This window comes from Chelon labrosus, assembly GCF_963514085.1.
Source record: "Chelon labrosus genome assembly, chromosome: 4".
Lineage (NCBI taxonomy): Eukaryota > Metazoa > Chordata > Actinopteri > Mugiliformes > Mugilidae > Chelon > Chelon labrosus.
In genome coordinates this window covers 7,227,314-7,241,075 of record NC_140340.1, presented here as the reverse complement: position 1 = coordinate 7,241,075, position 13,762 = coordinate 7,227,314, and the positions used below count along the sequence as shown (strand labels likewise).

General features: G+C 41.8%; 2 protein-coding genes across 4 annotated transcripts; both read left to right on the top strand.

The window, feature by feature from the left end:
• Positions 1 to 1,615: 1,615 nt before the first annotated feature.
• stx16 (syntaxin 16) lies at positions 1,616 to 9,821 on the top strand. Of its 3 annotated transcripts, none has more exons than XM_084543279.1 (8): positions 1,616 to 2,235; positions 4,816 to 4,923; positions 5,034 to 5,174; positions 5,633 to 5,795; positions 5,944 to 6,032; positions 6,645 to 6,788; positions 7,086 to 7,166; positions 8,291 to 9,821. In XM_084543279.1, exons 1-8 carry the CDS (start codon positions 2,155 to 2,157, stop codon positions 8,390 to 8,392), a joined length of 909 nt encoding a protein of 302 aa, XP_084399405.1. In that variant the 5' UTR covers positions 1,616 to 2,154; the 3' UTR covers positions 8,393 to 9,821. The 3 variants fall into 3 exon arrangements, with proteins under 3 accessions (XP_084399405.1, XP_084399404.1, XP_084399406.1); XM_084543278.1 differs by having other exon boundaries at positions 1,616 to 2,280; XM_084543280.1 differs by lacking the exon at positions 1,616 to 2,235 and adding an exon at positions 2,579 to 4,692.
• Positions 9,822 to 10,298: 477 nt separating this feature from the next.
• LOC311487547 (EEF1A lysine methyltransferase 3-like) lies at positions 10,299 to 13,348 on the top strand. The gene is made up of 3 exons (XM_084543854.1): positions 10,299 to 11,233; positions 11,351 to 11,462; positions 12,808 to 13,348. Exons 1-3 carry the CDS (start codon positions 11,072 to 11,074, stop codon positions 13,203 to 13,205), a joined length of 672 nt encoding a protein of 223 aa, XP_084399980.1. The 5' UTR covers positions 10,299 to 11,071; the 3' UTR covers positions 13,206 to 13,348.
• Positions 13,349 to 13,762: the final 414 nt, after the last annotated feature.

The following is a 13,762-nucleotide window of genomic DNA, read 5'->3' as shown; positions in this document are numbered from 1 at the left end:
GTTGTTGTTTGGTCAATTAGTTAATTGGTTGGTTGGCTGGTTGCTTAGATGATTGGTTGGTTGGTTGATTTGTTGGGCGTTTAGTTGATTGGTTGGTTGTTGTTGTATCCATGGCACCAAGAGGACGAATACTAACAACTTTAGTGATCTCCTAACACACTTTTTCTCTCCAGTCCATTTTTCACTTCCTGAAAGAAATCTCGATGTACCTATCTCATGAACTTCCTCTAGCTTTGGTCCCAACGGTCATGGTTCCCAGATGATGAACTGTAATGATCCCTGTCGATCTTTGGTTGTTTAGTTGATTGGCTGATTGGTTGTTTAGTTGGTTGGTTGGTTGAACCTGTGAGGTTCACAGCTGTGGATTTGAGAAATATATTTCAACAACTACTGGACATCTTGCCATTAAATTAGGTTCAGGCTTTTACGTTCCCTTCAGGATGAATTAACAGTTTGTGCTAATCTCTGAAAGTCACTAAAAGCCATATGTGCAATGCAGGGAACACTCATAACAAAATAAGAACTTATTTCTAAAACTTTGGATTTAAACATATTGGATTTTTTTCTCTCAGAATAATGGAAGGATTAGGGAAGTCTGGGGTCCAGAAATCATGTCAAAAAAGAGATAAGAGTGGTTCATAGGTTTAAGGATTTGTGGCGATACAGTAACAATGTGCCAGTTGGCCATTAAGAAATTACAGATTAAAAATGCTGACAGGGAAGAGATTATCAAAAACAAAACAAAACACTCTGTTACCCATTAGAAACAGAGTGAAGACAGATTAAATTTGGTTTCAGTTCAAACACACACACACCAGCGCAAAGGAGGAGTCTTCTGTCTGTACCCGGCTGGCCTTAGGCAGATGGGTCCCTCCATATGAGCTGGGTTCTGCTCAAGGTTTCTTCCTGTTAAAAGGGAGTTTTTCCTTGCCACCGTCGCCTTCAGGCTTGCTCTGGGGGTTTCAGGCCGGGTTTTTGTAAAGCGTCTTGAGACGATTTGTATTGTTGTTGATGCTATATAAATAAAATTGAATTGAATTGAATTGAATTGAATGAGTTGAAGGTCCATTCGTTGAAGCAAAAGAAAAACACATATCCAAGACAAAATAACACTGCATTTACTTATTGGTCTTTCACACACCACATACACTACTTTTGTGTTTAGATAGACACTTGATACCCATTGTTAAGGAAACAAATCACAAATATCTAAAGCAATTTTTGTCTTGATTCTGACTGTACAGGGCCTCTAAATGTGTTTTGCCTTGGATTTTGGCACAAGGGATTGTAACATCTATTCCTGTGTATTAATGAATGTTACTGGAGCTAAATATATTCTTTACCACCGACAAATGTCAGACTCGGACAGAATTTACTGACTGGGTTAAGCTGATGACTGATAAATAATGAGGTTAAAAAGATGCTAAAAAGAGAACATTTAATCAGATATGGGATCTTCTTCTTTTGTTTTTGTTTTTTATTAGAAAGATTTGGTATGATTTATGTTGTGCTTTGTTATAGTCCTACACATTCTTTATCCTTTTTTTTTTTTTTTTTGAAGTGGGATGTATTGTGGATAATTTGAAATGTTCATTTGTTTGTTCTTTTCTTAATATAGTGTTTGACTCATCCAAAATTTAATTGAATACTTCAATTATAAAAGGTTAGGGTTAATCTGTTTTTGTTGTTATACCTTATTGCAAACCATGTAAACCTGTGGACAGCGTTGTATTGTTCTTCCCCGGGGCGATAGGGGGCGCTAACCCACGTTAGTGACAGATGACAGCAGCAGTAAATGAGTCGTAGAAGAAGAAGCGGTTTACGCAGATGTTTACGTTCTCCTACTTCCGTAGCTTCCAAGAGCGGAATAACGTTATCGATCTGACGTTAAAAAGCGAAATTTGACAACAAACTCTCGGTCATGTTTATTCGTTTCAACTCAAGTGCCAGAGATGCTTCGCAAAACAATATGATTGAGGCCGTTTGCTGTCCTTTGTAGGCGCCATATCGCGACTTATCCCGATCATTCATCGCAGGCGAAGCTAAAGCTAGCGCTGTGTTAGCGGCGCGTCAGCGGCTGTGGGCATAATTTAATAAATCATCGCCTGGTCCGCACTTTGCCCAGTGATAGTTTAGATATCAAGAAAGGCAGTCATGGCCACTAGGCGTCTGACCGATGCCTTCTTGTTAATGCGGAACAATGCGATCCAAAACCGGCAGATATTGGCTGAGCAAGTGAGTACATACGACCCCCGTCTGAGTACACGTAGCAATGCTGCGGTGAGTGGTCTGCATCGTTTTGACATCTTACTGTGTGTGTTTGCAAATAGCCAGTTACTGAGTGGTGTTAGCTAGATTCATGTGTGTAGTAGTAGCTGATGACTATTATTTAAGGGCGGTTTTTACGCCATTTGTTACTTGCGTGGCCCGAAATTCACCCTTTGGACTCACTGATGGATGTGAGGTGATGGAGGAGGAGGAGGAGGAGGAGGAGGAGGATGAAGGGGGCTGTGCAAGCATGTTTTGCAGCTCTGCCACTGCTAAATGTCTACAGTAAACTAGGGGAGTAACTCTTAGTGAAATCTAGGCCAGTTCTACGAAAATGACACATAATAATAATAATGATTTGGAGATTATTTGTAAATTAAAGCATGTTTTCATTTACGTCCACATGTGTTCCTCACAGGTAACAGCAAAGGTGTAGCCCTTGACTAGTAGTTGACCTAGAATTTAGTTTAGATTTTAATCCTGCACTAATACAAAGGTGTGACAGATGCAAAGACGATGAAAATGCCTGATAAGATTCATGCACATTCTAACGCTCTGGTTTGTTTAAGCTCTAGTGAAGCCTTAATGAAAAGCAACCACGCTGCCGTGAAACGTCTACATTCCACAGTACAAGCTGCAGTTAGATATGTCTTCTTCTAATACTGTCTGCAGTTATTGCAGCTAACTTTTTGTGCCTTTTCCCCCCCGCAGCAGTAGTCCCTAAAATTTAATGGCTTCCGCTGACTTTGTTTAACGTTGATCAGTCAGCACGATAAGGTCAGCGTCTGGGCCGACACGAATCCAGCAGATAAGATCGATTCAAGAATGTTGTTCCCTGCGAGTGACTCACTATTCCGTCTCTTTCAAAGGAAAGAGGAAGGCTTCACAAACACGGGAAGACCTGTCCTAATCTTCTTGCAGGTTTATAGCTGAGCTCCACTGCAGTATGTAAGTCAATGCGGGTTCTCGACGTTCCCTGGTTAGAGCCGGTGGAAGCACGCAGGTGTTGTCTATGTGTGACTGTTCGCACTCTGCAGTGAACGTTTTAGCCGGCTACCTGCTCGCCGAGGTAGATTTGTTCCTTCCTTGAAGATACCATCAGTTGCGAGGACTGCATTTCTGAAAATCAAATCCTTTGTAACAAAATATTTTTTGTGTCATGGCCAGTTCTGGTGCAAGAAGAGCAGAGAAAGTGGATCTGGAGAAGCCGACTTTTTAGGCTTACAAATAATTTCAACGCACACTACAGAGTGAAGGCTGTGGCACCTGGGCTGACACTTTACATGAATCCATTTCTCTGTAAGACACAGTGTAGAGCGACGTGTTCTGTTTATCTCAGGAGCTTCAGCAGATAGATTTGGAGTATAGGAAGTGATGCAGTGGGCCCCCAGAGCTGACAACATTTTATGAAGGGTGATTCATGCCCAAAAGGGCAGCTGGTGTGTTGATGCAGATAAACTGCTCATGCACTGTTGTTTCTCCTACCGAGAGCCCAAAACACATTACCTGCTCATTACTCAGTCAGTCGTCTGCAGTTTCCCTGCAGAATAACACTTATTTAGACTCCCAGCTTCAGACTCTGACACTGTGCACCTGTGTTGTTCTGTGTACGTCTTCATACCACAAATAGAATAGTAACATGTAGAATAGTATCTATCTATATGTGCTCAAACAGCAAATCTCTCCACACCGGACACTTGGAGTTACACTGCTTCAGCCATGCTATTTGTTATGTGTCTGAAACTGAGAAAGCTTAATGTTCAGCTGTTCACGTGTTTTTTCTGATGTCCTTCCGGTCGTGCAATGCTTGCGCTCAGTGTTTGTTTGGTGTCATTGTGTTACGCTTCATCTCAGTGTTCACACTCGTTAGAGAAGATGTAAATTAATAATACATAACGTAAGAAAATCATTTACAGTTCAGAGGGTCAACCAAGAAGATAAACACTCAATTTACCGACTGACTGACTTTGCAAGACGGCACCGTGGCCGTTTGTCAGGTTGAAATTAAAATACAGGAGACAAATGAAGTCTTAAAGGATTTAGTGACCGGTCGGTTATTGACGGATGATGATAAATTAATAGTAATGAGGAATTCTAGAAATAGAAACGTTCCTTTCTTCTTCTTTCATCCATCTCAGGTGACTTTAAATCTCACTCACTCATTCTGTTGCCATTTTCTGGATGATTTATTCTCACACTCACAATTTTTCACTTCTGTACCAGGCTGGAATTAATATCAGCTGTCAGGCCTTCATTTCAGATTAATCTGGTGGTGGGACCTGGATGCAAAAATTCAAAAGTTGTTATTGGCTGTTGATTTCCTGGGCCTCACTTTCTGTTCCTTCTGTCTTTCCTTCCTTTTCCTTGTTCTTTGTTGGATGGGACCACTCTACTATCTGCCAATCGCATTAGGAGCTTGACGAGGTACTTCTGCCGTTTCCCTTTGAGATAGATTCACCTTAGAAGCATAAAACAATCCACCATCACCGCCACGCTGCTGAAATACGATGTAAAATGTTTTAATAGTTTAATGTTTTTCTTTTGAAGTTGGCCGACGATCGGATGGCCCTGGTGTCGGGGATCAGTCTGGATCCCGAGGCCGCCATTGGAGTCACCAAGAAACTGCCTCCCAAGTGGATAGAGGGGGTTGATGAGGTAAACCTGGAACTGGATCGGAAATATGCAGAACAATATTTACTAAGAATGAAGTAGTGGCTAAACCAGTCATTCCTGTAGTGGCTGACTGCTAATCTCCTGCCTTTCAGATCCAATATGAAATCACAAGGGTTCGGCAGAAGATGAAGGATCTGGCCTTACTTCACGACAAGCACATGAACCGTCCCACGCTGGATGACAGCAGTGAAGAGGAGCATGCGATAGAAATCACTACTCAGGAGATCACACAGGTACTGTGATATGCATGATGTTTATTTTTTCCGCCATTGCCAGGAAATCTGGCGTCCATGTGGATTTGAACATAAATTACTCTTATTAGTAGTATTTATGGCTGACTGGGCCTTTCTGTGTGGAGCTTGCATGTTCTCCCTGTGTCTGTGTCTCCAGGTACTCCAGCTTCCTCCCACCGTCCAAGGACATGCTGGTTAGGTTCATTGGTGATTCTAAATTGGCCATAGGTGTGAGTGTGAATGGTTGTCTGTCTCTCTCTGTTAGCCCTGAGATAGACTGGAGACCTGTCCAGGGTGTACCCCGCCTCTCACCCAATGACAGCTGGGACAGGCTCCCTGCGACCCTCCAGAGGACAAGCAGTTACAGAAGAAGACTGAATAAATGAATGTATTAATATTCATGTAATTTACGTGACGGTAGATTAAAATGAACACCTGGCTCTTTTGTGCTCATGCAGATGTTCCACCGATGCCAGCGAGCCGTGACGGGTTTGCAGTCCCGCTGCGGCCACTGCACCGAGCAGGAGGAGAGGCTCTTGAGAAATGTGGTGTCGTCTCTGGCGCAGAGCCTGCAGGACCTCTCCACCAACTTTAGGCACACGCAGTCCAGCTACCTAAAACGTAAGAAGCGCAGTGAAGCTGGTCTTATCTCATACTGCTGTAAGAGATAAGACACGTCAGCGCTGTTATCATGGCTCATAGTTAGTCATCAGTTTTATCCTCGTCTTGTCTTAATGCCGTTATTTATTTATTTTATTTTTTTTATCAGGTATGAAGAATCGTGAGGAGAGATCAAAGCACTTTTTTGACTCTGGGCCCTTAATGGAAGAGGATGAAGATTTAGCTCTTTATGACAAAGTGAGTGATTTTAAGAAGGCAGTAATTCATTCATATGGACTATATTGTTACACAGGCCTCAGTGTACATGGTGAAATAAAAGTAGAAATATTGCATACTATCATCATAAGCACAAACAAGATCAGGAATATACACAAACTCACTCAGTGGTTCACATTTTAACTTAGTTACAGATACTAAATTTGGCTTTATATAAGGATGGACTTCATGACATAACCCTCAAAATTACCTTTTAGATTCCGTTCCCATCTTCGCTGTACCTGACTCTGCCTAACTCCCGAATAATACAAAAATGGGAATATGGGTGCAGCTAAGGTGGGCGGGTGACACCTCTCGACCTGTGATGACAGCCACCTGTCACTCAAAACGGCCTCTCCCTTGATTATGTGTAACTTTAAGCCTTGATATATAATAAAATATATACAAATTCATAGTTGTCATGAATGGAGAAGTAGACCAGTAGTAGTTTTTTTACTACCAGGCTGTAAACAGGTTTAGTTTTGCTGTAAAGTCGACCATTTGGGGGTTTGCAACTGTTGATACTACAGCAAATGTCTCTTGTGTTTTGAGCATAACATTGTATTATAAGGGTTTGAATCTCTTTTCTTTCAGGGCTTCACAGACGATCAGTTGATGCTGGTGGAGCAGAACACGGTTATGGTTGAAGAGCGAGAGAGAGAGATTCGACAAATAGTTCAGTCCATCTCAGACCTGAATGAGGTTTTCCGGGACTTGGCCGGGATGGTGGTGGAGCAGGTATTTGGCCCGAATCTGACCACTAAGAGAGGAGCATCCCCCCGTACAAGCACATAACCTGATTATTGACATCTTAAATTCATTCATTTTAAATTGTTATTTCATTTTGTGTTTATGTTTTGGGTCTTTTACTCAACAGACTATGAACCAAAATTATTTAAGAGAATCTAAAAGAAAGACTATTTGAACTGACAGTTAAAGCAGATGGAAAGTACTTAGCTACACCAACCACTGCCAACATACTCTGTATAAATGAAATAACCTACAACTGAAATAATTTAATTCTTCCTCCTCAAGGGCACCGTTCTCGATAGAATCGACTTCAACGTGGAGCAGGCTTGTGTTAAAACAGAAGATGGGTTGAAACAGTTGCAAAAGGTAAACGCATCTACACGTATGTTTTACTTTCAGTGGGACTTTGGGTCGCTATCCCCCGCTGCTCCTTTACACCACCAACAGGCGCAAGACACAATTATGATACACTGCCTGGTCAAAAAAAAAAAAAGTCACCACCTGGATTTAGCTAATCATATAGGTAGGAGCCTCCTATTGGATAATTACTGCATGGGTGATTATCTTTCAGCTGGCAACACGTTATTTAACCCCAACTGGTGCAATGAGTAGCTTCTCATTTCTTAAACAACCATGTCTAAAGACACATCCTGTGGTCGTGGAAAAGATGTTAGTCTGTTTGAGAAGGGTCAAATCATTGGCATGCATCAAGCAGAGAAAACATCTAAGGAGATTGGAGAAACTACTAAAACTGGGTTAAGAACTGTCCAACACATTATTAAAAACTGGAAGGATAGTGGAGAACCATCAGGGTAAGAAGAGAGGCAGATGAAGTGATGCACCCATCATGCCTAGTGTCTACTGTACAAGCCTGTGGGGCCAGTGCTATGATCTGGGGTTGCTGCAGTTGCTCAGGTCTAGGTTCAGCAACATTATGTGTCCAAAGAATGAGGTCAGCTGACTACCTGAATATACTGAATGACCAGGTTATTCCATCAATGGATTTTTTCTTCCCTGATGTTCACGGGCATATTCCAAGATGACAATGTCAGGATTCATGGGGCTCAGATTGTGAAAGAGTGGTTCAGGGAGCATGAAACATTGTCACACATGGATTGGCCACCACAGAGTCCAGACCTTAACCCCACTGAGAATCTTTGGGATGTGCTGGAGAAGGCTTTGTGCAGTGGTCAGACTCTCCCATCATCAATACAAGATCTTGGTGAAAAATTAATGCAACACTGGATGGAAATAAATCTGGTGACATTGCAGAAGCTTATCGAAACAATGCCACAGAGAATGTGTGCTGTAATCAAAGCTAAAGGCGAAATATTAGAGTGTGTGACCTTTTTTTTTTTTTTTGGCCAGGCAGTGTATTTTTGCTATATGTGTTTTTTTTTTAATGATTTTTTTTACAGTGAAGTCACAACTTTGTTAAATCAAAAGCACTGAAATGTAAAATTTGACATTGTTTTGATTTTTACCCGCAGGCGGAGCAGTACCAGAAGAAGAACAGAAAGATGCTGGTCATTTTGATCCTCTTCGTCATAGTCCTTGTTCTAATTATTATTCTTTTCGGAACAAAGTTTTAATCATGCATTCCTTTGGCTTGTTTCTCTGTCTGCGTGTTTGTTGTGCATCTGTGTGGACTTGGACTGGCTTCTCCTCTGAACAAGAGCGACTGTCTTTCATCTGCAACCAGGAAACGTCACGGCGCACTTTGGGCTCTGCCAAGATGTTTTCTGGTTGACTTTAATGAAAGAAACAATCGACGGTCTGTTTGAGCTGTGGCTGTGTTTTTTAATCAAATGACTGCCGGGACTGTGACGGAGGTTTGTCAGACCCGACCGCGCTGATAAGTCGTGCCTCAACGAGAGAACACACTTCTTTGTGTAGTGTAAACTAATGCACTGCCGAGGTCACTAAAGAGAAGCTGCTTCGACTCAAAGCACGAACTGTGACGCGGTCTGAAGAGGCATCGTCATTTGTGTCCAATATCGTTACAGACTTTTAGTTTATGTGGAAGAAATGTGACGAGAATGAATGTTTGGGGAAAAAAAGCATGCAGTAGGTCCAATATCACTGCAAACACAATTTCTTTTGACTAATATGTTCTGGCTCAGTATTTACCTTGAAAGACTAGAGAATGATTTGTATTAGAGCACCAACAGATAAGATTAAAACAGCCATCCAGTACCAAAAAATATTCATTTGGTTTAAGGACCACCTGTTGTTTTTATTTCCATTAGCCCTCACTGTGGTAGTTGTATTACTGAGGTCCTTTTTACTCCACTGAGGAGTGTGTACACAGCCACAAGCCTTCAGTCTTAAATCCATCCCTGTCTCACAGTCGCTGCGCTTGTGCTCCTTTTAAAACTTTATTTTGTTGTTGTTGTTGTTGTTATTTTCCATGGTCCTTGCATAAAGTGCTACCTTTTTAAAAACTCTTGCAGTTTGCACATTGAGGCCGGAGGGGGAGGGGACTGGGTCGTGTTATGGATGTAATACTACTGTCATCTGTATGATAAAAAAGAATTTATTTATTTTCTAATGACTTCAGATAATCCAGAGGTGTTCTGTTTCTGACAGATGTGCTGTACATTGAGTGTGTGTGTGTGTGTAGCCCGACAGTTGTCGTCCACTCCACTGAGGAAGCTGTGATGTAGTCCCAACACTAGCAGACGTCTGAAGACAGCATTATGATTTTATTCCCCTTTTTTTTTTTTCAAAACCGGACACATTACATGTCACTTGACTGTGTTGGACGCTCGTGTCCCCCTGTGTTCTGTACAGACTGATAAGCTGAAACAACGAAGAGCTTTATTCGACATATCTGTGCTCGACTCTACACTTTATACACCTGTTGAATCATCTCCGTCATTGATGTGAAGTCACGTGTGCGTGAAAACAAACGGTTATGTCTTCGTGCTGCCTCACTTGAGTATTGTTTTACCCAAACAGAGCAGGTTGAGGAAACGGCAACTCCTTTCTTTTTATAAATAAACTTGAAATGTGACGGTGTTTTGTGTGTTTTCGCCTGCAGCATTGCAATAGAGCAGCAAATCGAGTTTAGCACAACCAGATAATCACATATGCAGTGAGGCTAACGGCAAACTAAAATCCTTTCTAAACACTTAACAGCATGACATTTAATATCTTAAGTCATGCACAGAGAACAATGTTTAAATGCAATCAATTCCTTTAATAACTGATTAATCATTTACGTTATTTTTAAGCAAATATTCCCGGGAAATATTTGATGCAGGCTTATAATCACTATGTTTATTAGCCTGCATCAAAACCAGAGACTGGCTGCATAACAATCACCCAGTTCCTAACTTTTATACACTCACTTGCCAATTAATTTGGGTACACTAGTAAAGATTAATGCATTTTAATATAACAGTGCAGCACTACATCTTATCTTAATGTTCAGTTTATGTTGAAATGTTGAAATTTAGTGGTGCTGTTAACGTAGATTGAATTAAATGCAAACATTTTCTATAATTTGGCCTAGTTCACTGATTAAATAGGGGTTTTCAAAATAATAGAAACGTGTCAGTACAACACAGTACAATAGAAATACAACAAACAACCTCCCAACATGAAAAGTTAAATCAGTTTAAGTTTTAAAAACGAATGCTAAGGACAATAACCTTCATGCAGATAAGATTTAGAGCAGTATTAATGCCACCAGTGTACCTAATAAACTGGCAGGTAGGGTTACGTGTAGTTTGATGGCGTTAAAGACACTGCAGCGTTTGATAGGCTCTCTGACCCGGAAACTACGTATGTTTGTGTTGCCTTTCAAAGTAAAAGCCTCTTGTAGTCCCTAACTAAATTTACAGCTCTGGCTTTTACATTCAAAATACAAATTTAAGCACAATTTTACCCCCCGCTAGTTTTAGCTAATATTGTAGTAGTGTTTTTACATTTATAGGAAATCAGTGTAGAATGAAACTACAAGCGGAGCACCTAGCTACCTCACCGAACTAGCAAAGCAAGTGTGTAGCTAGCAAGTTAAAAAGCCAACATAACAACAGTGAACACCAACAAAATTCATTAAAAAAAAAAAAAAAAAGATAACCAGGTTTAGTAGCTTAAGTTAACTGCTAACGAACAATTCAATAAACTTTCCGACACTGCCCTTATAACTTGCTGCTAACTATAGTAGTCGCTAGCCGATGCTAAGCTAAGCTAAGCTAACGCCTCTCGACCTGGAAGCGGCGTTCAAGTGAAGTTCGAGTGAAATTAGTTTTGTTTTATTCAACATGACATGTGCGGAGGAAGAAGACGACCCGTTCCCCGCGGACGACTGCCTCTTCGGCGACACGTTTCACAAAGACTCCGTGTACGAGTTGATCGGTGAAGAGCTGAAGATAAGGCAGGTGTTCGGTGCCAACCTCGGCGTGGCCGCACCGGTCTGGGAGGCAGTAAGAAGAGCGGATCTTATATTGTATTTAATAACCTGAAAATATTATAATGCTGAGGTTACAGTTGGCGCAGTGGTGTATTTGTGTGTATTTGTGTGTGTGTGTGTGTGTTCACAGGCGTTACATCTGTGTCGCTACTTCGAGGAGCAGTCCGTGGAGTTGAGGGGACAGCGCGTCATAGAGCTGGGAGCAGGCACCGGTGTGGTCGGGATCTTGGCAGCTCGGCTGGGTACGTTTGGCTCTGTTGTTTGATCAGAATCGTGTCGTTTTTAAAGCCTCCTAAACTTTCTGCGAGTATTTTAAAAGTGTCGGGTGTCTCTCTTTCTGTGCATTTGGCCTCACATGTTCCTTAACACCGAGCAGCTGTTTCTGGATCTGCCACGTTTGCAGCCCTGCAGGCATGTGTCCCTCTCTGCAGCAGAGAGACACTGTAAATATTTACAGTACACACCTACATGTTGCTTATAGAAATAAAATACATAAATGGGCTTTTTTTTGGACAAGAATTTACAAAAAAAGGAAGTTATGTACTGTCAAAGTGAAAATAGATTTCTCAAAAGAGATGTCAATTAATTAAAAATAGAAATACTACACAATAAAGTAGTTATTATTATAATTATTCAGTAAATATTCTCTCCCTTCAAGTCAGTTTTACCTTTGGCTGCAATAACAGCACTGCCTCTGTGTAAATAGGTCTAAATCAGGCTTGCGCATCTGGACACTGCATTAATTAATTTTCTGTAACCACCCCTCGCCCTGGGTGGGGATCTGCTAGAGCCTATACCAGCTGTCACTGGGCCAGAGGCGGGGTACACCCAGGACAGGTCGCCAGTCTATCGCAGGGCTAATAGACAACCATTCACACTCACGGCCAATTTAGAATCACTAAGGAGCATGTCTAAGGAGAGAACCCACGCTGACACAGGGAGAACATGCAAACTCCACACAGAAAGGCCCCAGTCGACCGATGGATTCGAACCCAGGACCTTCTTGCTGTCGGGGGGCTATCCCAGCTGTCACTGGGCCAGAGGCGGGGTTCATAACCTGAGGCTGTAGTCCTCACCACAGCGGCACAGGTTTGATTCGCAACCTGAACCCTTTGCTGCATACGTCATATCCTCTCTCTTACCCAGTTACTTGCTCTCCACTACTACCACCATCAGAAATAAAGGCACGAAAATTATCTTTAAAACTGTGGTACGCATAAACACATGAAAGAAGTGTTTTAAAACTTCATTTAAAAGTAGATACAGATGCTGCAGATCTCAGGTCAACAGGCCGTTTGTTGCACAGCTGCAAAAAATCGTTCCTTAGCTTTATTTGAACTTTAATTCAAGATGCTTTCATGTCTGAGGAATCCAATTGGGACACACAGTCACTTCAGTAACTAGCACTCAACACTAAATGACCACCTCTGTATTGTGACTGCATTGGTCCCCATTAAATACTGTTTGAAGACACTGAGGTTCATGATTCAGATCATCAGTACCACAGCAACACAAGCTGCAATTGCTCCTTGTATTATAATAATAATAATAATGCAATAATCAGATTTTCACATCTTTGTCTTTCAGGCGCAGACGTGACGCTTACAGATCTTCCTCTGGCTCTTCCACAACTCCAAGCCAACGTCTCTGCTAACATGCCCCCCAGTGGCTGGCCCTCCGCCCCTCCCACTGTCCTCCCTCTCTCGTGGGGTGAGGACCACACGAACTTCCCCTCCGACTGGGATCTGGTGCTTTGCGCAGACATAATTTACCTCCCGGAGACGTACCCGCTGCTCGTGGAGACGCTGGCTCACCTGTGCAGTAACGGAGCCTCGGCTTATCTCTCATCCAAAATGCGGAAGGAGCACGAGACTCCGGGTTTCTACGAGGAGCATCTGCCGAGCAGGTTCGACGTGGAGCTCGTGCACCGTGATGAGAAGCAGAACAATAACATCTACAGGGCGACTCTAAGAACAGGACAGTGACAGCAAGGAATGGACTTTTTAAATACGGATTTATTTATACGTTTATTTATGTGTCTCGCTATTTTCAGTCACTTCAGGAATGTGTGATGTCCTGATCATATCTGACTTGTTACAACAAAGATTATGTATTTACAATAAATGTTTTAATGAACAAAACTAAATGCGTCATTTGTCTTTAATAAGTTAGTCTGATTTGTTTGTCTTTGAAAGCTGTCTAAAAGTGTTATTCTTTTGTAAAACCATTTTAAAACAATAAATCTGACTTTCAATCAAGCTGACACGGTTCAACTCTGTGGTTACAGCTTCATAATCGCCTGACTGAACTTTCCCGGTTCCTTCCTCCAGTATTCATAGAAGAGTGTGAAAAGATTATCAGTACATTTTCTTCCTCATTTCTTAAAATCACATATTTCTTCTCCTCTGATATTATCCTATCAGATAACAGATTACGATCTCTATATCTGTCAGTACAGGAGGCGCAGCTGTTGCTGTTTGGGTGCGACACAGTGGTGTGGTGGTTAGCACCGATGCCACAGTGAGAAGGTTGTGGGTTTGAA